At 47.9% G+C, this 22243-nt stretch overlaps 1 protein-coding gene across 1 annotated transcript in view; it reads right to left on the reverse strand.

Annotated features, from left to right (window-relative positions):
- The window catches only part of LOC308165644 (glypican-6-like), a gene marked incomplete at both ends in the record, with an annotated part of 143407 nt that overhangs the window by 16265 nt on the left and 104899 nt on the right, over positions 1-22243 (reverse strand). Inside the window, 3 exons of the mRNA XM_080539794.1 lie at positions 8986-9015; positions 9707-9850; positions 12210-12340. Coding sequence (XP_080395920.1) covers positions 8986-9015; positions 9707-9850; positions 12210-12340 — 305 coding nt within the window. The remainder of the gene's footprint in view (positions 1-8985; positions 9016-9706; positions 9851-12209; positions 12341-22243) is intronic.

Raw genomic sequence — 22243 nt, forward strand, 5'->3', positions numbered from 1 at the left:
GCGATTTGAAATGTCGCGATTAGCTAATCGCAAAGCCTGCGATTTGCCTGCGATTTTTTTTTTTTTTTTTTTTTTTTTTTGCCATTTAGCAGACTCTTTTTTAATCCAAAGCGATTTACAAATACGAATTACAGGGACATTCCCCCTGGAGTAACTGAGGGCTAAGTGCCTTACTCAAGGGCACACTAGTAGTGGTGTGGTTTCAGGCGGGATTTGAACTCACACCCTTCCGATCACAAGTCCAACTCACTATGTGTTTCTCAACCCTCTCCTCGGGGCGCCCCAGCCGCTCCACATATTTGATCTGTTCCACCACCAGCACACCTGATTCAACTAATCAAGTCCAAATCATAATTGCTTTGGACTTGATTAGTTGAATCAGGTGTGCTGGTGGTGGAACAGATCAAATATGTGGAGCGGCTGGGGCGCCCCGAGGAGAGGGTTGAGAAACACCACTACCCGTATGGGATACGTCATACAGCGCGTCGGATTCAACGTCAATGAACGTCAACGTCAATGAACGTAAAAAAAAGACACTTGTTGAGAGAAACAAAATGGTGTTGCTGTTTAAAAAAAACATAAATAAATATGTTGTCCCAATTCATATCTTTTAAGTTCTCATCCTTGCATTAGAATTAGAGCAGTTAATAGTTTGATGGTATCATGTGGTAATGCTCTCTGAAAATAGGTGATAGATAGATTCATCCAATCACCTGCCAAGTATTTTTTGAAAGTACCTGCCCTTTTCCAAACAGCTTCCAATTAAGCTTTCCTAGATGGTTGTGTGAAACAAACCACCTGAGTCAGGTTAGTAATGCTCCATCACATGTTTTAATCTGAAGCTTGATTTTAAAGCAACCCAACTTTAAAGCAACCCAATGTAGCTCGGGCTGTGGGGGTGCTAGAGGAGGGAGCCTCTAAGTCCCCTGAAGACGTACAAACAAACTGCACGTTGATACGACCTTCCTAGCCGGAGATATGGCCACACTTTACAAAAAGTCCCTTTTTTTTTTTTTTTTTTTTTTTGCTATTTAAAAATAAATTAATCGCAAATTAATCGCAATCGCGATATCTGTCCAAATAATCGCAATTCGATTTTTTCCCCAAATCGTGCAGCCCTAATTGACAAGGCAGCAGACATTGACAAGGCAGCGTACATTGACAAGGCAGCGTACATTGACAAGGCAGCATACATTGACAAGGCAGCATACATTGACAAGGCAGCAGACATTGACAAGGCAGCATACATTGACAAGGCAGCAGACATTGACAAGGCAGCGTACATTGACAAGGCAGCATACATTGACAAGGCAGCGTACATTGACAAGGCAGCGTACATTGACAAGGCAGCATACATTGACAAGGCAGCGTACATTGACAAGGCAGCGTACATTGACAAGGCAGCTACATTGACAAGGCAGCATACATTGACAAGGCAGCGTACATTGACAAGGCAGCTACATTGACAAGGCAGCAGACATTGACAAGGCAGCATACATTGACAAGGCAGCATACATTGACAAGGCAGCGTATATTGACAAGGCAGCGTACATTGACAAGGCAGCGTACATTGACAAGGCAGTGTACATTGACAAGGCAGCGTACATTGACAAGGCAGCAGACATTGACAAGGCAGCTACATTGACAAGGCAGCGTACATTGACAAGGCAGCTACATTGACAAGGCAGCATACATTGACAAGGCAGCGTACATTGACAAGGCAGCTACATTGACAAGGCAGCAGACATTGACAAGGCAGCAGACATTGACAAGGCAGCATACATTGACAAGGCAGCATACATTGACAAGGCAGCGTATATTGACAAGGCAGCGCACATTGACAAGGCAGCGTACATTGACAAGGCAGTGTACATTGACAAGGCAGCTACATTGACAAGGCAGTGTACATTGACAAGGCAGCGTACATTGACAAGGCAGTGTACATTGACAAGGCAGCGTACATTGACAAGGCAGCAGACATTGACAAGGCAGCATACATTGACAAGGCAGCAGATAATGACAAGGCGGCATACATTGACAAGGCAGCAAACATTGACAAGGCAGCTACATTGACAAGGCTGCAGACATTGACAAGGCAGCATACATTGACAAGGCAGCTACATTGACAAGGCAGCTACATTGACATGGCAGCTACATTGACAAGGCAGCTACGTTGGCAGAAGACCGGCAATGGTGCTGGTGTTTCATCCGATGACATTTTGCGGACAACTGAAGGAGGAATAATTTTTTTGCGGATATTAATACATATTGATTGATTTATTTTTCTCTTTGTTTTGACTTGTCCACTTGTCCGAACATAAAATGTACTTGTCCCGGACAAGCAGACAAGCCTTAATGTCGAGCCCTGAATACTATACTGTACATCCTCTAAATGTTCTATAAATCTATTAAATCTCTATGTATCCTTCAGTAGAAGTATAGAGGCTATCCACAGGGGATCTATGAGATATCGCTCTGATTCCCCAACCAACAACAGACTGTGGACATGTCAGAGTCTCTCACTGACACGGATGATGAGAAGATCACTCCCTATTGGATGAGAAGATCACTCCCTATTGGATGAGAGGATCACTCCCTATTAGATGAGAGGATCACTCCTTATTGGATGAGAGGATCACTCCCTATTGGATGAGAGGATCACTCCTTATTGGATGAGAAGATCACTCCCTATTGGATGAGAAGATCACTCCCTATTGGATGAGAAGATCACTCCCTATTGGATGAGAGGATCACTCCCTATTGGATGAGAGAATCACTCCCTATTGTATGAGAGGATCACTCCCTATTGGATGAGAAGATCACTCCCTATTGGATGAGAGGATCACTCCCTATTGGATGAGAAGATCACTCCCTATTGGATGAGAAGATCACTCCCTATTGGATGAGACAGGACGGCATCCCTGTTCTCCTCAGCGTCTCTGCAGATTATCAACAGTGTTTCACACTCCACACAACTCTCATCTGGCCCAGCGCAACAACACCACCGCCCGCATGTCCCTCTGAAAAGCACCTACGATGCAGTTTGTGTGTGTGTACACAGTGTGTGTATACAGTGTGTGTGTATGTATACAGTGTGTGTGTGTGTGTATAGGTATGTGTGTGCGTGTGTATATTATACAGTGTGTGTGTGTGTGTGTGTGTGTGTGTGTGTGTGTACAGTGTGTGTGTGTGTGTGTGTGTGTGTGTGTACAGTGTGTGAGTGTGTGTATACAGTGTGTGAGTGTGTGTGTGTGTATACAGTGTGTGTGTAAGTGTGTAGGTGGGGGGTGAACGGGGGCAAGTTGAGAGTTTGCCTCGGAGGAGGAGATGAATGATTGAACAAGATCGAAAGTCGAGGAGATTATGGAGCAGAGAGGGAGGAGAGAGAGAGGAGAGAGAGAGGGGTGACCTGTTCCCTAGGAGGGAGGGAGGGGGAGAGAGAGAGAGAGGGAGGAGAGAAAGAGAGAGAGAGAGAGAGAGAGAGAGAGAGAGAGAGAGAGAGAGAGAGAGGGAGGAGTTGAAGAAGAGGATATGGGTGCATCTCCAAAGGGGGAGAGAGGGGAGGAGGAGAGAGGGGAGGAGGAGAGAGGGGAGGAGGAGGAGGAGGAGGAGAGAGGGGAGGAGGAGCACCACTGAGTTGGTTGGCAGGAGGATGAATGAAGGGATGAGCGAGAGGAAGACATGGATGGAGGTAAGCTGCTGCTGCCTCCCGAGGACGCTGAGGAGGTTATGCAGATGTGACGCTGATGAGGGGGAAGCATTAGGATGCAACACCAGCCTCTGGCCCTGACGTATCTGAGGAGGAGGAGAGGGGGAAGCATTAGGATGCAACACCAGCCTCTGGCCCTGACGTATCTGAAGAGGAGGCGAGGGGGAAGCATTAGGATGCAACACCAGCCTCTGGCCCTGACGTATCTGAAGAGGAGGCGAGGGGGAAGCATTAGGATGCAACACCAGCCTCTGGCCCTGACGTATCTGAGGAGGAGGAGAGGGGGAAGCATTAGGATGCAACACCAGCCTCTGGCCCTGACGTATCTGAAGAGGAGGCGAGGGGGAAGCATTAGGATGCAACACCAGCCTCTGGCCCTGACGTATCTGAAGAGGAGGCGAGGGGGAAGCATTAGGCTGCAACACCAGCCTCTGGCCCTGACGTATCTGAGGAGGAGGAGAGGGGGAAGCATTAGGATGCAACACCAGCCTCTGGCCCTGACGTATCTGAGGAGGAGGAGAGGGGGAAGCATTAGGATGTAACACCAGCCTCAGGCTCTCAGGCCCACACGACCACAGGGGGAGCAGGACAGTTGAATGAATGAATGAATGAATTAATGGTCTTTATTGTCATTGATATAGTACAGGTACCATACAACGAAATTTGGGAGGGGGGGCTCCCCTGGTGCTAGGAAAAAAATACTAAAAATAAGAAGGGAAAAAGAGCTGGTTTACATAAATAAAGGCTATATACACTATCCACTATACTATACTATACAAATAAAACACTGTGCTGTACTCTATGCTATGCTATAAATATCCTAACATCTCTGAACCTTATGTACCCGAGGGTTGTCATATTGCACATCGTATTATTGCACATTCATTTAAAGTGTCGCAGTTTGCAGGTTTGAAATCTACACAGTTGTGTTTCAGTATTGCACTTGATTACAATCTAGTAGCTGCCATCAAATTGTCTAGATTGTCCAGGGCCTAGAACCTAGGTCTTTGCTGTGTTCAGGGCCTGAATGGCCCTAGGGTAGAAGCGGAGCTTCAGTCTATTTGTCCTTGCGGACATGGTCCTGAACCGCCTGTCTGAGGGCAGCCGAGCAAAGTTCAGTTGTAACACGTTCATTTACCCAGCTGTTCTGAATAACCACCCTGGCTGTACAGTCTCCCCACTTCACATAACAACACCTTTGCCACTGTGTAATAAAAGCTTTGCCATCGTAGGAATTAAACGTAATGGATCTGCTAATGGAACGCACTGAACTCTGTAACCGTTAGCAACACAGCAGCTCCTATGGTTATTCATGAGGAAAACAACGGTTCTACTTTTTTCTTCTTCTTCTTCTTCTTCTTCTTCTATGGCCTCCTACATCAGGGGAGGCTGGTGGAGGTAGACATCGGAGGACGGGGCTCATGGTAATGCATGATGGGTAACAAACACGTGTGTGCCCGTCCTCCGATGTCTACCTCCGCCAGCCTCCCCTGGTGTTCTACCTCCACCAGCCTCCCCTGGTGTTCTACCTCCCCCAGCCTCCCCCTGGTGTTCTACCTCCCCCAGCCTCCCCTGGTGTTCTACCTCCCCCAGCCTCCCCCTGGTGTTCTACCTCCCCCAGCCTCCCCCTGGTGTTCTACCTCCACCAGCCTCCCCTGGTGTTCTACCTCCACCAGCCTCCCCTGGTGTTCTACCTCCCCCAGCCTCCCCTGGTGTTCTACCTCCCCGAGCCACCCCTGGTGTTCTACCTCCACCAGCCTCCCCCTGGTGTTCTACCTCCCCCAGCCTCCCCTGGTGTTCTACCTCCCCCAGCCACCCCTGGTGTTCTACCTCCCCCAGCCTCCCCCTGGTGTTCTACCTCCCCCAGCGTTCTACCTCCCCCAGCCTCCCCTGGTGTTCTACCTCCCCCAGCCTCTCCTGGTGTTCTACCTCCTCCAGCCTCCCCTAGTGTTCTACCTCCCCCAGCCTCTCCTGGTGTTCTACCTCCCCCAGCCTCCCCTGGTGTTCTACCTCCCCCCAGCCTCCCCTGGTGTTCTACCTCCCCCCAGCCTCCCCTGGTGTTCTACCTCCCCCAGCCTCCCCTGGTGTTCTACCTCCCCCAGCCTCCCCTGGTGTTCTACCTCCCCCAGCCTCCCCTGGTGTTCTACCTCCACCAGCCTCCCCTGGTGTTCTACCTCCACCAGCCCCCCCTGGTGTTCTACCTCCCCCAGCCTCCCCTGGTGTTCTACCTCCCCCAGCCTCCCCTGGTGTTCTACCTCCACCAGCCTCCCCTGGTGTTCTACCTCCACCAGCCTCCCCTGGTGTTCTACCTCCACCAGCCTCCCCTGGTGTTCTACCTCCACCAGCCTCCCCTGGTGTTCTACCTCCCCCAGCCTCCCCTGGTGTTCTACCTCCACCAGCCTCCCCTGGTGCTCCCCTGGTGTTCTATTAACCTGCATCCCTCTCATCTCTCCATGTGAATCTCCACTTAACTATTAACCTGCATCCCTCTAATCTCTCCATGTGAATCTCCACTTAGCGCCGTAACAGAGTAAAACTATGCCGGGGTAAAAAGCTCCACAACAGTAAAGCTCCTTTGGCCCAAGAAATTACAGTCAAAGTGCTTCTACCTTCTACCTTCCCTCTCCCCCCTCCTCCTCCTCTTCCTCTTCCTCTTCCTCTTCCTCTTCCTCTTCCCCCTCCTGCTCCTCTTCCTCCTCCTCCTCTTCCTCTTGCCCCTCCTCCTCCTCGCCAGGGTAAAAAGCTCCACAACAGTAAAGCTCCTTTGGCCCGAGAAATTACAGTCAAAGTGCTTCTACCTTCCTTCCCTCGCCAGCCACGTTGTAAAAAAGATGAAAGAAATACCTCAACAACAACAACCATTCTACCGTCTCTCTCACGCCACAGTGGTTGTTATTGTAACAGAGACATTAGCTGGACGTGCCCAGTAGCGTGAGTTAGCCTCCATTCTGACTGACTGAGCCTGGGTTTACTCTGCCCACTGGGCCAGACAGGAAGTAGCGTCGTGGCTTCGGGGAGAGAGCCAGAATAGAGGCGAGCGGAGCGTCTGAAATGCTCCGACTCCATTAAGCTGTAACTTAAACCGTCCCACGGAATACGGAATGTCCCTGGGTTCTAGAACGATTTCAAAACTGGCAGTTGGCTACGGCCGGGCCGAGGCTGCGTGACACTGAGACGTAGAGAGTTTTGCTTTCTATTAGCGAGCGGCGCTCTCCTCTCCCTCTCCTCCTCTTCCTCTTCCTCTCCTCTTCCTCTCCCTCTCCCCCTCCTCCTCTTCCTCTTCCTCTCCTCCTCTTCCCCTCCTCTACCTCTCCTCTCCTCTCCTCTTCCTCCTCTTCCCCTCCTCTCCCTCCTCTTCCCCTCCTCTCCTCTACCCCCTGCCAATCGCATCCTCATCCATCAACGTTTCGTGTTTGTAAACCAGTGAAAAGTGAAAACATCTAACCGTGAATTGCCACTTACTGGAGAAGTGATACACAACGGCGGGTGATGACAGAGAGACTAGTGTAATGATCTGTTTAGTGTGAAATGGAGAAAAATTGTATAATTAGATCAGCAAAAGACGTGGCGTTAATTTGCCCCTTTTTTTTTATTTTTACATCCTGACACATTGATGCGTTCGTTGTGTAGAACTCTAATTCAAGGACGATACACACACACAAAATAAAACTGTTAACAAATGTGAAATGAGGCACGAACACAGTGCAAGCTACAAAAACGCATGAGCATCTCCATAAACCTAGACAGGCCTATAAGTAGCTCAAGTTGATATTTACAGCACAAACGCCTTTTGGAGCACTGAGGTAAGAACTTGTGACAAACACTGCAGAGTGACTACCTGTCTTCCACCGTAGACTGAAGACCTCTATCTCTTCATGGAGACCCATCTCTTCATATATCTCTACATAAAGACCCATCTCTTCATAAAGACCCATCTCTACATAAAGACCCATCTCTACATAAAGACCCATCTCTTCATAAAGACCCATCTCTACATATATCTCTACATAAAGACCCATCTCTTCATAAAGACCCATCTCTACATAAAGACCCATCTCTACATAAAGACCCATCTCTACATAAAGACCCATCTCTTCATAAAGACCCATCTCTACATAAAGACCCATCTCTTCATAAAGACCCATCTCTTCATAAAGACCCATCTCTACATAAAGACCCATCTCTTCATAAAGACCCATCTCTACATAAAGACCCATCTCTACATAAAGACCCATCTCTACATAAAGACCCATCTCTACATAAAGACCCATCTCTACATAAAGACCCATCTCTACATAAAGACCCATCTCTACATAAAGACCCATCTCTACATAAAGACCCATCTCTACATAAAGACCCATCTCTTCATAAAGACCCTGCTAAATGTAAACCAATTACAAATGTAAATGTACTACTGTGACTGCAGCAGAGGCTAGTGTGTCAGAGACTCATAGGATGATCCAGCCTAACATCATAAAGGGAGAAGCATCAGCCTTACAGCAGCGTTGTTCAGTAAACAGTCACATCACCCAAACAGTCATCCAATCACATTAACATCACTCAAACAGTCATCCAATCACATTAACATCACTCAAACAGTCATCCAATCACTTAAGCAACATCCAAACAGTCATCCAGTCACATCAGCAACACCCAAACAGTCATCCAATCACATCAGCAACATCCAAACAGTCATCCAATCACATCAACAACACCCAAACAGTCATCCAATCACATTAACATCACTCAAACAGTCATCCAATCACTTAAGCAACATCCACACAGTCATCCAGTCACATCAGCAACACCCAAACAGTCATCCAATCACATCAGCAACATCCAAACAGTCATCCAATCACATCAGCAACACCCAAACAGTCATCCAATCACATCAGCAACATCCAAACAGTCATCCAATCACATCAACAACACCCAAACAGTCATCCAATCACATTAACATCACTCAAACAGTCATCCAATCACTTAAGCAACATCCACACAGTCATCCAGTCACATCAGCAACACCCAAACAGTCATCCAATCACATCAGCAACATCCAAACAGTCATCCAATCACATCAGCAACACCCAAACAGTCATCCAATCACATCAGCAACAGGGGGACAGGAGACAGATGATAGATGGAGGTTATAGACAGATGAGAGATGGAGGTTATAGACAGATGAGAGATGGAGGTTATATACAGATGAGAGATGGAGGTTATATATATATATATATATATATATATATTAGATACAAGAACACAAGGAGGCTTACGCTGTGTTGCATCGTCCTCCAGACACTCCTCTGGGAGCAGCGCAGGAAAAACACAAGAACAGGAATTTTATTGAAAAAGAAGAGAAAGAGAGAGACAAAACATACCATGAGCAGTGTGATATAAAAGCATTATAGCCCCCCCCCCCCCCGAGCCGTTTCCTGGTTGCGTTTCGCTACGTTCCAGCGAGCCTACGGTGGGATGTCTGCCTCCGCCAGCCTCCCCTGGTACACAGAGGCTTCCAAAGCTTCTGATCTCACAGAGCCCAGATCTGCTCTGCAGGGCCGAACCAATCCTGACCTGAGTCATAGTTTGATAACTGGAAACTCTTCCTAACTCCTCATTGACGTCAATGCATCATGATTCAATATGTGTGTTTTTTATTTTTTTAGGGCATTTCTGCTTTATTGGGATAGAGACAGTATAGATTTGACAGGAAGGATGGGTGAGGGAGAGAGGAGGGATGACATGCAGGATAGGTGAGAGAGAGAGGAGGGATGGGTGAAAGAGAGAGAGAGGACGGATGGGTGAAAGAGAGAGAGAGGAGGGATGACAGGAAGGATGGGTGACAGAGAGAGAGAGGAGGGATGACATGCAGGATAGGTCGATGGCCGGAATCGAACCGGGGGAACCCTGCGATTACGTGGCATGCGCCACCTAGGCGCCCCATCGATGCATGCATGCTTTAGGCGCAGGGGTGCGTGTGAGAGCCCTCCTCCTTACCAGTCTGTCCAGGCTGGTGCCAGCTGCGGTGGTGGGTCTCTCCTCAGGGCTGTAGGGTCTGAAGCGGGCGTTGAACACGTCGGAGACGCCCCGGGCAGACCTGCCCATCCCAGAGGCCTTCGGTTGGCCGCATCCTTGAAAGACCTGCAATTACCCCCCGAGAAATATAGACCCCAATTACTACCACCACCACCACACTGGAGAGAAGGAGGCAACAATTACTGTAACGTACCCTGGCTGAGGGGGGGGAGGGGAGGGAGGGAGGGAGATGGGGGAGAGAGAGAGAGAGAGAGAGACACAGAGACACACAGAGAGAGAGGATAACGTGGTACTCATTACTGCAGGGAACAGTACTGGACCGTATATGCATACCAGAGAATCCTTCTAGAACAGTCTAAAGACTCCACAACAGACTCTTCTGTCGCTCCAGCCAGATGAAACATCTTATAGGAAATGAAAACATCCATTCAAATGGCCCATGACACATTTCTGTGGGAGGGTATAAAATAAAACATTGACTGAGCCACCTCTTCTACACTGTGTCATTATGGATGTGGTTCTCTATGAATGGTCTCTACTGACACTGGGCCATTGTGGAGGTGGTTTTCTATGAAAGGCATTCCTCTGCTTCTCGTGAGCCTCGAGAGAAACAAACAACCACAAACAAACACAACGCCAGCGTGGATTAGTGAGAGTGACAACTGGCCAATTTCAAGGGTGCTGAACTTTCTGGGAGAGAGAGGGAGAGAGTTTGCAGTGGCCTTTTTCCATAGGCTTGTATAGAGGCATTTATACCATTATGATGTATTGTGCCCAGTAAATGTTGTGACAGCGTGTGACAACACACCCCGCGCTCCCCTACTCATACTCAGCGGACATATTGTTTGACAAGGCAGCTACATTGACAAGGCAGCTACATTGACAAGGCAGCAGACATTGACAAGGCAGCTACATTGAGAAGGCAGCTACACTGACAAGGCAGCATACATTGACAAGGCAGCATACATTGACAAGGCAGTTACATTGACAAGACAGAATACATTGACATGGCAGCTACACTGACAAGGCAGTATACATTGACAAGGCAGCAGACATTGACAAGGCAGTTACATTGACAAGGCAGCAAACATTGACAAGGCAGCTACATTGACAAGGCAGCTACATTGACAAGGCAGCTACATTGACAAGGCAGCATACATTGACAAGGCAGCATACATTGACATGGCAGCAGACATTGACAAGGCAGCATACATTGACAATGCAGCTACATTGACAAGGCAGCATACATTGACAAGGCAGCTACATTGACAAGGCAGCATACATTGACAAGGCAGCAGACATTGACAAGGCAGCATACATTGACAAGGCAGCATACATTGACAAGGCAGCATACATTGACATGGCAGCATACATTGACAAGGCAGCTACATTGACACGGCAGCTACATTGACAAAGCAGCTACATTGACAAGGCAGCTACATTGACATGGCAGCATTGACAAGGCAGCTACATTGACAAGGCAGCTACATTGACAAGGCAGAAGGCATTGACAAGGCAGCAGACAGGCAGCCTACATTGACAAGGCAGCATACATTGACAAGGCAGCACACATTGACAAGGCAGCTACATTGACAAGGCAGCTACATTGACAAGGTAGCTACATTGACAAGGCAGCATACATTGACATGGCAGCATACATTGACAAGGTAGCTACATTGACAAGGCAGCATCCATTGGCAGAACACCGGCAATGGTACTGGTGTTTCGTCCAATGACATTTTGCGTTTCCCGCTTTTCCTGGCACCTGGCCAGTTTTACAGTTGTTTTTAGTCTTTCAGGTGTGGACCTGGAGACAAAGCTACAGTCTGGTGGCTCTTTGTAAGACCCAGTGGTTGGCAGTGAAAGAGAAGGAGAGGAGAGATGACGTGTTTCACTCTGACCTCTGACCTTGATGTGTCTCCATCAGGGAGGGGGCTGAGGTCCACCAGAGGGGCACAGAACACAACTCCAGAAATAAAATAAAAACAAAACATGGTTCTTGGACGCGCTTGAAGCAAACTCATGTCCTGTTCCATACTGACACCAGTATATGGGTTTACACTTGTTTCTTGTCTCCGTACGGGGATTTGAACAAACAATTCCAATGCACGACTAACAATCCTTAACAGAAAGAAATGTTATGAAACCCAAAGGAATGTTCCCTTTTTATGAAACACACAACATATTCACCCTCAACCTTCACCCCCCCTATCTCTCTCTCTTTCTCTCTATTCAGTTCATCGACAGTTTCTTTAAGAGGATTCAACTGTGAACTTTGAAATGTCAGTCACCCGCTCTATTATCGCCTCTGCTGAAAAGGTTTGAAGCGTTTCAAGGCTTCTCTTCACAAACTAGTTGTACAATTTCTTCAGACATACGCAAATACTCAACATAACAGGACAACAATGTTAGCTGGACCGTCAGAGGATTCAGTTGTTTCCCAGACGTCCCCAGCGGGCCGTACCTTGGCTGACACCTGCATGCTGTTGTCCTGCAGGGTCATGATGGCCTCTGAGATCTTGACGTCGATGGGCTCCATGACGGCCTCGATGTTGAAGGGGCCCTCCAGCCTGTCTGCCACCAGCAGCATCGCATCTGTCACAACACAGAGACACACGTCAGCCCCGACACACACACACACACACACACACACACACACACACACACACACACACACACACCCTGAGGCGACAGACAACAGAGGGCAGGATACATCAGCTCAGGGCAGGATGAGCTCAGACAGGACACACACACACACACACACACACACACATACGACTGCAACACGCACATACAAACATAGATATGATTTCAAAATGTATTTTTTGCTTGTGCGCGCACACACACACACAGACACCCACCCACGACTGCAATATGCACAAACAAACACAGATATGAAAAATAATGTTTGCTTGGCCGCCGTATATCATTATCTGAATGGACATCATTGCATCATCTGAGAGAGCGGAACTTTGAGGTTGTAAGCAGCATCAGGAAGAAGACACACCCACACACACAACACAGAGAGACACGTCAGCCCCAACACACACACACACACACACACACACACACACACACACACACACACACAGTGGAGCATGGAGGGTGTAAGCGTTGTGAGCAGCATCAGGGAGAAACACACCAACACATCTAACGATCCTGTAACAGGAACGACTGGTGAATTGATGATTCAGAATAAGGCGTCTGCTAAATGCCAGAAATGTAAATGTGAATGTAGGAACCACAACCTCAAGCAGGAATGTAAAATTCAACAGCCTTCTGCTCAGCGCTAACAAGTAACACAGATCATCAATATCTCTGAACACAAACTGCTCTGAACACAAACTGCTCTGAACACAAACTGCTCTCCATCATGATGGCTGAGAACATGGAAATCATCCCACAGATGCGAAGGACAAACTAAACATACTGGAACAGCGAGGACTAGAAGATTATTGTTGATAAGTGAGAGTAGTTTCATCATTGTGTGTTTGGTTCGCCTGAGATTCATGAAGCAAGAACCTTCCATGGCAATCTTTCTCTGTTCTTTCTCTGTTTCTCTCAAATGTTAATAGCTTGTCAAAACGGTTGGACACCAGTCAATATGTTTCTGTGGTATGAATCTGTCTTCAATGAATCTTGATTGTGTTCATTAGTGAGACCAGCCAGACTGCCATCCCTCACTATCGACGCTGTCTCAGGGTCATGTGACTATCGACACTGTCTCAGGGTCATGTGACTATCGACGGTGTCTCAGGGTCATGTGACTATCGACGGTGTCTCCTGGTCATGTGACTTGACATAGACCCAGAACACACCTGTCCTGGTACTGGTAACGACCCCGAAGTCACTTTAGTTTGATTGATTGAGCTTGTTTGGTTCAATTAACTTTATTTGTATAGCGCTTTTTACAAAGACAAACTGTCGCTTATAATACAAAACAATATAAACAATAAATACAATACAAACAGTATGATCTACCACCAAATCATAGACCCCCCCCCACTCCCCCTGGAGGAAGCCAAGGAAAAACTCCCTCAGAGAAAGAAACCTTGAGAGGAACCAGACTCCTCTGGCTGATCGGTGCTGAAGAGTCATCTCATGAGAGCACATCCACCTTCCACTTAAGAGGTGAGTCTATGAACCATACAGTCCAGCTCCTCTCTCTGTATGAAGCTAAGGTGTCTCTCTGTATGAAGCTAAGGTGTCTCTCTCTGTATGAAGCGTACAGTACAGTCCAGCTCCTCTCTCTGTATGAAGCTAAGTCGTTTGAGGAGTTGGAGCACATCCACCATCCTCCCAGGAGATGAGTCTATGAACCAACAGTACCGCCCCTCTGTCTAGATGAAGCTGGTGTGTTTGAGGAGTTGGAGAGTAACTGTGAGAACTTGTGAAGGCTGATTACAGGAGGACTCCTCATCTACTGTCTCTACAGAGGACCAGAGACTCATCTACTGTCTCTACAGAGGACCAGAGACTCCTCATCTACTGTCTCTACAGAGGACCAGAGACTCATCTACTGTCTCTACAGAGGACCAGAGACTCCTCACCTACAGAGGATCAGAGACGAGGGCCGGGTGGTTGAGGATGAGGCCTGGCAGCGATCGATACAGAAGATGGATGACACACACACACACCATAGCCCTTTCCTTTTCATTAAACAGTTGTGTTATTAATCTGTGTTCATACCAGGGTTTCCGTTAACCGGTAATTACCGGTCTTTGTCCGATAAAATCTGTTGAAGTCCGACATATTTAAACCTCTTCGGTCATATTGTCCGGTGAAAATAACCGCTAAACACAGTAGCCCATTCGGCGGTAACCCGCCCCATCTGGCAACCCTGTCTCTCAACGGCGCGAGTACCGTAGTTTAGTCAGTTACCGTAATTTAGTTTGATCTAGTCTAAATAAAACCACTGCAGTGACCGGAGTCAAGGTTATTGTTCTGCGTGTTTTGGATGTGCTAGAGCACAGTGAATGACCACCGAGGGCCGTGAGATGCGGCTAGTAAAGGACGCTAGCGGCCATCTCAACCCCGTTCATTGATTGAGCCTGCCGTGCCCGTTCCAGCCCTGAGTCGGGAGAAGTACTACGGGAGTAGTGCGCTACTATCGGCAACCTGGGCTACTGGTACCATTAGATTAGGATTGATTAGATTAGGTTGACAATACCACACTACATTTGAGTTTAGGGATATCAATGTTATATATTTGTGTATGTTTTATCTTTATGTATGTTATAATTGTTTCACATTTGAGACCTGTCTTCCCCCACTCAGTTATTCAGTCGGTGTCCATCATTTTAGTCTATCTATAGTGTTAGAGTTGAATTTGTGCCACTAAGGTGAAATAGTCCACGGGTGTGTATCCCCCCCGATACATCCTCCCCATTCTCATACTCCCGAGTCCGAGAAAGTATGATTTGACAGGCAGCTAGACTTAATGCCTTCCCAATCAGCGAGACGTGGTTATAGAAATTACGTTGTTTTATTGATAAAAAGGGTAAAACTGGAAAGAGAATATAAAAAACGTACATTACTGTCGTGAAACTATTTAACACACTTCAGTTAACGTAATGTCCGTTCATTGATCGATCGATGCAGTCCGTTCAAATAGCCATCAAAAGCTAAACTAGGCATACTTAAAATTACCAATTACATACTCAAATCCCATTAATGCAATTGAAATAAACATCTTAAAGTAGCCTACAGCCGTAATTCAAAGTAGCAAAGGTGACTAGGCTGCCCAGTGTGGCGCGCGTGCAGCCCTGGACATATTATGCCATAGCGCATGCGAATCATGAAAGCCTATATTATTATATAGTTCGCGATCTAATCGTATCGGATGAGAAATGGACATTAAATGGCCTATATAGGCTACACAACAGCTAATCACCGCGACAAACACCTATATTATATTCTAATATGATGACCGGAATTTTTCCCGTTTGTCCGACAAATTGAAATCTTCCCGGACACGTTGACCGGCACCACATTTTTCTAACGGAAACCCTGGTTCATACAGAAGCTATTACCACGTATAGGATGGGGCTATTGATTTTTTTTAAAAAGAAAGAAAATAATTTGATCTTTGCATTAAGGCTCTGTCTTGTCTTGTCTCTCTCTCGCCACAAAACATCAGAAGAGCCGTGAGGAGGTGCTAGGTGGAGAGAAGGGGAGGGGGAGGGAGGGAGAGGGAGAGAGGGGAGAGGGAGAGAAGGAGAGTGGAGTCGATGTGTTTCATTACAGTGAAGAGAGAACGTGAAGCCCAAGCAGCGACGGTGGACTGGAGTGTCAATTAGCGAAGAAATGGAAGATGTATCAGCTGAACTAAGATGAACAACCTCAGGGCAGAAAAACTAGAAGAAGAAAACTAGAAGTCTCACCAATGAGAGCAGGGCTGGGTGGAGGTGGAGGAGGAGGGGTGTTATGAGAGCAGGGCTGGGTGGAGGTGGAGGAGGAGGGGTGTTATGAGAGCAGAGCTGGGTGGAGGTGGAGGGGTGTTATGAGAGCAGGGCTGGGTGGAGGTGGAGGTGGAGGAGGGGTGTTATGAGACCAGGGCTGGGTGGAGGTGGAGGTGGAGGAGGAGGGGTGTTATGAGAGCAGGGCTGGGTGGAGGAGGAGGAGGAGGGGTGTTATGAGAGCAGGGCTGGGTGGAGGTGGAGGGATGTTATGAGACCAGGGCTGGGTGGAGGTGGAGGAGGAGGGGTGTTATGAGAGCAGGGCTGGGTGGAGGTGGAGGAGGAGGGGTGTTATGAGAGCAGGGCTGGGTGGAGGTGGAGGGGTGTTATGAGAGCAGGGCTGGGTGGAGGTGGAGGAGGAGGGGTGTTATGAGACCAGGGCTGCTTATTCTGCTTATTAGAGGTGGAGAGGCCTGGTGTTTACGGCTCTGGACAGTACAGCACATTCATGTTACCATTGTACGAAACGCAGTAAAAATATACTTAAAATACTTTTTTTTTTAACCTTTTTTTTTTAAATACTGTTTTATACTTCTGTGAACTGTGATAATGAAAACTACCCTGGGATAAAAAAAAGTTGCCTTATTGCTATGTAACAGAATATGAATACAATGTTGTTACAAGAGTCATTACAGTCGTAGTACAGTACACACCAGGGGAGGCTGGTGGAGGTAGAACACCAGGGGAGGCTGGAGGAGGTAGAACACCAGGGGAGGCTGGTGGAGGTAGAACACCAGGGGAGGCTGGGGGAGGTAGAACACCAGGGGAGGCTGGTGGAGGTAGAACACCAGGGGAGGCTGGGGGAGGTAGAACACCAGGGGAGGCTGGTGGAGGTAGAACACCAGGGGAGGCTGGGGGAGGTAGAACACCAGGGGAGGCTGGTGGAGGTAGAACACCAGGGGAGGCTGGGGGAGGTAGAACACCAGTGGAGGCTGGTGGAGGTAGAACACCAGGGGAGGCTAGTGGAGGTAGAACACCAGGGGCAGCTGGTGGAGGTAGAACACCAGGGGAGGCAGAACACCAGGGGAGGCTGGTGGAGGTAGAACACCAGGGGAGGCTGGGGGAGGTAGAACACCAGGGGAGGCTGGTGGAGGTAGAAGCGGGTGTGCTTTTATAGAAATGTTTGTGTTTAGACCCCTGCAGTGGCTCCATGGAGCCTGCCTGCCTGCCTGCCTGCCTGCCTGCCTGCCTGCCTGCCTGCCTGCCTGCCTGCCTGCCTCCCTCCCTCCCTCCCTGCTTGCCTGCCTGCCTGCCTGCCTGCCTGCCTGCCTCCCTCCCTCCCTCCCTCCCTCCCTCCCTCCCTGCCTGCCTGCCTGCCTGCCTGCCTGCCTGCCTGCCTGCCTGCCTGCCTGCCTGCCTGGGTCTGTTAGGGCCTCTGCCTGTGAAGACACTCCTGGTTGTTTACTCTAGAGCCTCAGATGGGTCGTGATGCTGGTTGGTTAGAATTCCATCAGGAGGTCAGACTTGAGGGCCAACCTGAGACCTGTGAACTATTCAGTGTGTGTGTGTGTGTGTGTGTGTGTGTGTGAGAGAGAGTGAGTGTGTGTGTGTGTGTGTGTGTGTGTGTGTGTGTCTACTGCCCTGGCAACAAGAGCCAGCTCTGCTGTCTCCTTACTCACCAAGGCCCTGTTTAGCCAGATAGGCAGCTAGCTCTCTGCTGTCTGTTTAGCCAGAGAGGCAGCTAGCTCTCTGCTGTCTGTTTAGCCTGAGAGGCAGCTAGCTCTGTGCTGTCTGTTTAACCAGAGAGGCAGCTAGCTCTCTGCTGTCTGTTTAGCCAGAGAGGCAGCTAGCTCTGTGCTGTCTGTTTAGCCAGAGAGGCAGCTATGTAGCACTCTGCTGTCTCGTTACTCATTGCTAACATGGTATCAATCCTCAACTGAGTTCCGGCGGACCCTATTTTTCATTTAGCTTAATGAATATTTTATGGAGACGAAGTGTGAGGCCACCGCTACAAATTGCGAATTGAGAGGTTGTTCCTCTCCGCTTAAATAACTTTTGCCAGGGAATTCATATTTGGGAACATTCTAGCGGAAAAATGGTGTGTCATCGACGCAAGGTTCTCTAATGAGAAAGTGGCTCTTTCCATAAATCACTGAGCTCAGGAGGGCGAGAGAGAAGTCTGAATTACACCACACACACACACACACACACACACACACACACACACACACACACACACACACACACACACACACACACACTGTACCACCTACACAGACCAGTACTGTACCAGACCAGACTGCTGTGTGGTCAGTAGTGTACTGAAGCATGGATGAAAGCGTCAGATAAACAGCCTTTATTATAATATTATTCAGATAAACAGCCTTTATTATAATATTATTCAGATAAATGGTGTAATATAATATTATTCAGTCCTCTGTGGCTCAGTGGGAGAGTTACACTCTCGCTATGATCTCACCACAAGTACGACTCTGATCTGCACTTTATAAAGTGGAACCCAGTTGGGTTCAATAATAAACAGGATTATATCTAATATGAAACATATCAGGCCGGTTTCACAGACAAGGCTTAAGAGCCTAGTCCTGGACTGAATCACACTGAGATGTGAAACCTCCACTGAAGCTTTTTAGACTAGGATTAGGATTAGGATTAATCAGTCATGAGGCGTCATTTGACCCCTGTGAGTAAAGAAAACTGTTATATCTTTGTACTCGATCATATTTCAGGAGCCTCCTTCCATGACTTTTCCTAGATATGTGCGTTCTACTACCCAGATCACAGGTCCTGACTGAGATTACACATGGAGCACACACACACACACACACACACACGCAGACACACACACACACACACACACGCAGACACACACACACACACACACACACACACACACACACACACACACACACACACAGACAGAGAGACAGACAGAGACAAACAGAGAGACAGACGGAGACAGACAGACAGACAGACAGACAGACAGAGAGAGAGAGAGACAGAGACCCAGACAGAGACAGACAGAGACAGAGACAGACACACACACACACACACACACACACACACACACACACACACACAGACCGGGGGGCTTCTAACCACATAAACACGTTGGACTAATGGACCAGGGAGTGGCACCGCGCCCGACCGCTGCTAGGAACTGACATTTGTTTACATATTTCTCTCTTATTCAGCGGGCTGGAATCTGGTTATTAGAATCCATCACAGAGTTAAATTCCTGTTGTTTATGAGGTCATAAAGCTATGTTGTTTAGGAGGTCATAAAGCTATGTTCCACCCTCCTGTCTGGATGTTCCGAGTGCTCCACATGAGGATGAGATTCATAGAGGAGAAGAGAAGAAGGGTAAAGTACTCTGACCACGCTGACGTTCTTTATCACGGCAGGAAGAAAGGCAGACAGACCTGGCAGCAACATCAGCGCATCGTAACTTACAGTGAGCCTACAGAGCCTTTAACCATGATACACATTCTAGATTTACATGTTCAAGAGGAACTCATGAAGCCTTAAATGGTGGAAAAACATTTAAAGAAGGAAACTCAGATGCTCCGATGTCGTCACTGAAAGATAAAACGTTCCTTGTTAACAGTGCTAACAACCGCGTCTCTGACCTGACGTTAGACTGTCTACAGAACGACTGGTTTACCTCAGCTCATCAACTGACCGCAGGCGTTCGGGGCGAGAGGAGAAGGAGGTCTTTGTGAGGAAGCGGTGGACACTGGGGATCCTGTTCTGCCGTGTGTTTGCTTTAGTTGGACTTAATCAGCGTCCCGGTCGCAGGAACACTAATAGTCGCTGTTGACATTCAACTGGACGGCCGGTCAACAGGCAGGGGGAGGTAGGGGGAGACAGGGGGAGACAGGGGGGAGACAGGGGAGACACTGGGCAGGGGGAGGTGTCGGTGGAGCTAACTGTGAAGTAACACATTAGCTTTTCATGTGAAATAACCTTTAAAGTGCAGCGCGATGGGAAACCATTGATTATCAAATCAAAACCTGAGGGAGGAGATTCATTTCTTTGAATGCTGAAATGCAGAAATACGCTTAAGTAAAGTTAAGGTCAAGGAGAAGAAGAGAGAGAGAGAGAGAGAGAGAGAGAGAGAGAGAGAGAGAGAGAGAGAGAGAGAGAGAGAGGAACAATTATAATAAAACCTTTACAAATCTACATCGAAGCAGGAGAATGTTCACCGTGACAAATCTGTTTAATTCTGAGGGTTGAATCTCCCGGGTTTGAGTCACGGCGGTTCTGATTACAGTGTTGATGCCGTGGAGGAAGGTGAGCGGGTTATTAGCAGACTGCTGAGCCACAGAGAGCAGTGACGTCCTCCTTCACATCTCCTACTAACATCACCTCCAGACTGCTGAGCCACAGAGAGCAGTGACGTCCTCCTCCACATCTCCTACTAACATCACCTCCAGACTGCTGGGCCACAGAGAGCAGTGACGTCCTCCTTCACATCTCCTACTAACATCACCTCCAGACTGCTGGGCCACAGAGAGCAGTGACGTCCTCCTCCACATCTCCTACTAACATCACCTCCAGACTGCTGGGCCACAGAGAGCAGTGACGTCCTCCTTCACATCTCCTACTAACATCACCTCCAGACTGCTGAGCCACAGAGAGCAGTGACGTCCTCCTTCACATCTCCTACTAACATCACCTCCAGACTGCTGGGCCACAGAGAGCAGTGACGTCCTCCTTCACATCTCCTACTAACATCACCTCCAGACTGCTGGGCCACAGAGAGCAGTGACGTCCTCCTTCACAAACTCCTCTAACACCTCCAGACGCAGGGTTCAGGCTCGCCAAGCCGACGAGCATAACAAGCAGAGATGTGCACACACACACACACACGTGTTTACAAGCATAACAAGCACAAGTAATAAGTGTTTAAGTAATAAGTGTTTGTTGTTGCTCTGTGAATTATGCAAAATACACGTGGGAGGAGGTTTGATGCCTGTAGGAATAATTAGTTGAATTTATTAAGCATCTTAATTAGTCAATATACGACCAGGCGTGTTGAGGGACAGCTAGAAGGGTTTCATACACGGTGTGTCAGTTATGGATTTTAAACTCAAAAGGAAAAGGAGGAGGAAGCAAGGAAAGTGATGAAATCAATCTTCACTATCCAGACAGATGAGCTGCTGGCGAGCATGCAACAACGCCAATGACAAATAATCTGTTTAAAACACATGTTTATGCACGACACCAACACCATACATATTATAAGTTACCTGCGCTTTTTGACAAGCCATAATCTTTTCACATTTACATAAAAAACATGCTCTAAAACATTCCCTCCTACACCTCAGAACTCCGTTTGAGAGAGAGGCGGAGAGAGAGAGCGGAGGATGAGTTCATCTGCAGTAATCTTTTGTTTCTACAGTGAAAGCTTCAGGGGGATTAAGCGGTGCGGGGGGACGGGACTACACCCTGGAGGGGGGAGGACTACACTCTGGCACGTCCTAATTGAACCGCTGGTTTCACACTGGATGATGGAAGTCCAGAGAAGCGCTAGAGAACTACTACACCATGGGAATGGAACCCTGCCCGTCTTACATCAACACCATGGGAATGGAACCCTGCCCCTCTTACATCAACACCATGGGAATGGAACCCTGCCCCTCTTACATCAACACCATGGGAATGGAACCCTGCCCCCTAACCGCACCAGTCTCTCTCTGTGTGTCTGAGGCGATGCTGATTGCATCTTTTCAGAAAATACATCCATACAGTAGCACATGTACATCTATCTTTTGTACATATTATCTTAACTGTGCATTTCATATTGATCTCACATCATCTCACTTATATTCACTTTTTATATGTATTTCTGGTCAGTGTAATACTGTATCCTGTCCTACCATGCACTGTCTACATAATCATGTGTTTTCCACTATCTGGTTAGACGACAAACTACATCTCGTTGTCTCGCTACTTGTTTTCAGTTTTCTGTGCAATGACAATGAAGAGGAATCTAATCTAATCTAACGTAGCCTGTGTGTGGAGCGAGGCTGATTGCATCTTTTCAGAAAATGTATCGGAGAGCTCCTCCGCGACCGTA

Source organism: Nansenia antarctica, assembly GCF_963989245.1.
Source record: "Nansenia antarctica genome assembly, chromosome: 9".
Classification (NCBI taxonomy): Eukaryota; Metazoa; Chordata; class Actinopteri; order Argentiniformes; family Microstomatidae; genus Nansenia; species Nansenia antarctica.